This window comes from Berghia stephanieae, chromosome 6 (assembly GCF_034508935.2).
Source record: "Berghia stephanieae isolate SIO BIC M18660-M18661 chromosome 6, UCSD_Bste_1.3, whole genome shotgun sequence".
NCBI lineage: Eukaryota > Metazoa > Mollusca > Gastropoda > Nudibranchia > Aeolidiidae > Berghia > Berghia stephanieae.
Genome location: NC_088365.1, coordinates 30537106 through 30538288, shown reverse-complemented (window position 1 = coordinate 30538288; position 1183 = coordinate 30537106). Strand labels below are relative to the sequence as shown.

The window sequence follows — 1183 nt, the reverse complement described above, 5'->3', positions numbered from 1 at the left end:
GTAAAGTGAGTTTTGGTCGTAAACAGGGTTCTATCTGTCAAAAAAAAAAAAATAATAGTAAAATCGCCTTATAGGCGTCATGTCACATCCTACTTGTTGAGTGTTGCTGGTGGCTTTGGTTCCTTTGTAAAGCGCATTGAGCACCTTTAATGGGTGTTGCGCTATGCAGAAGCTCACATTTTCCCATGATTGTAAAACTCTAGTTCTAGTGTTGTGTTTTGGAAAGACACTTTACACACATTACCCAACTCGACTCAGGTGAAAACAAATACCTAATTAAAGGTAACTTCTTGTTTGAAGAAGGCGTTTTAAACCGTAGCGTTCCATGTTATGTATGTTAGTCCTTTTCAAGACCGATTTACTCATTTTTGTTCATACTTTTTAATATCTATTTTCATGACAGGCCACCAAGAAGTGTCGTTGTCCAGAGACTTTCAGGTGCCAACGAAACACATATTTTGATCAAGGTACCTCAGACCAACAGTGTTCCTTTAGTTGTGTTCTGGACGATCCTGAGGCCCACGGAAGGAAGAGCCCCCTGGAATGGGATGAAAACATGGAGATAATCGTCTAATAACAAACAACAACAATAAATAATATAACTTATCTGTGAACTCAATTTGGAATTAGAGTCTGAACGAACAAAGTGAAGAAAATTGAGTTTTATATCAGATTGAACAAATGACTTTCCAAACCTGTATTTCCAGAATTTAGAGAAAACTGCAACTTCTTGTCATATATTTAGTAACTTAAAGTGTAAAACACTTGTCTTTTTTGCTTGATAGAACAATAACCTGAGCGTTTTGAAAATTCGAATTTTCTCTGTTGACCCTATCTAAGGTGTCAAATTGATGATTATCTTTACGGATCTAACCTAGCAAATGTTCAGAATCAACGGATCAGAATTCTGAAATTTACGTTTTTGGAAGCTTCAAAAATAAAATTCTTCCTCCTAAATTAAGACATTCATCTCAATTCAAATATTATGAGTTAAGCTTAAAATTCAATTTTCAAGCATCAGGTTTTTGTAGACATTCATTCTCAGATTTAGAGCTCCGCAGTTATTAAATTATCAATTTATCAATTCCAAGAATCACAAAATTATCATCCAATCTTATTGGTATGAGTACGTGTATTATCAAATCGAGTAAAAAATAAAGTGTTTTTTTTTCTTCTGCTCTCA

General features: G+C 34.3%; 1 protein-coding gene across 3 annotated transcripts in view; it reads left to right on the top strand.

Annotated features, from left to right (window-relative positions):
- Positions 1 to 1183, top strand: part of LOC144974837 (uncharacterized) — a 7514-nt gene extending 6331 nt beyond the window's left edge. For all 3 annotated transcript variants that reach the window (XM_078918175.1, XM_078918174.1, XM_078918173.1), the window contains exon 4: positions 404 to 1183. In XM_078918175.1, coding sequence (XP_078774301.1) covers positions 404 to 574 — 171 coding nt within the window. In that variant the 3' untranslated portion in view covers positions 575 to 1183. The remainder of the gene's footprint in view (positions 1 to 403) is intronic.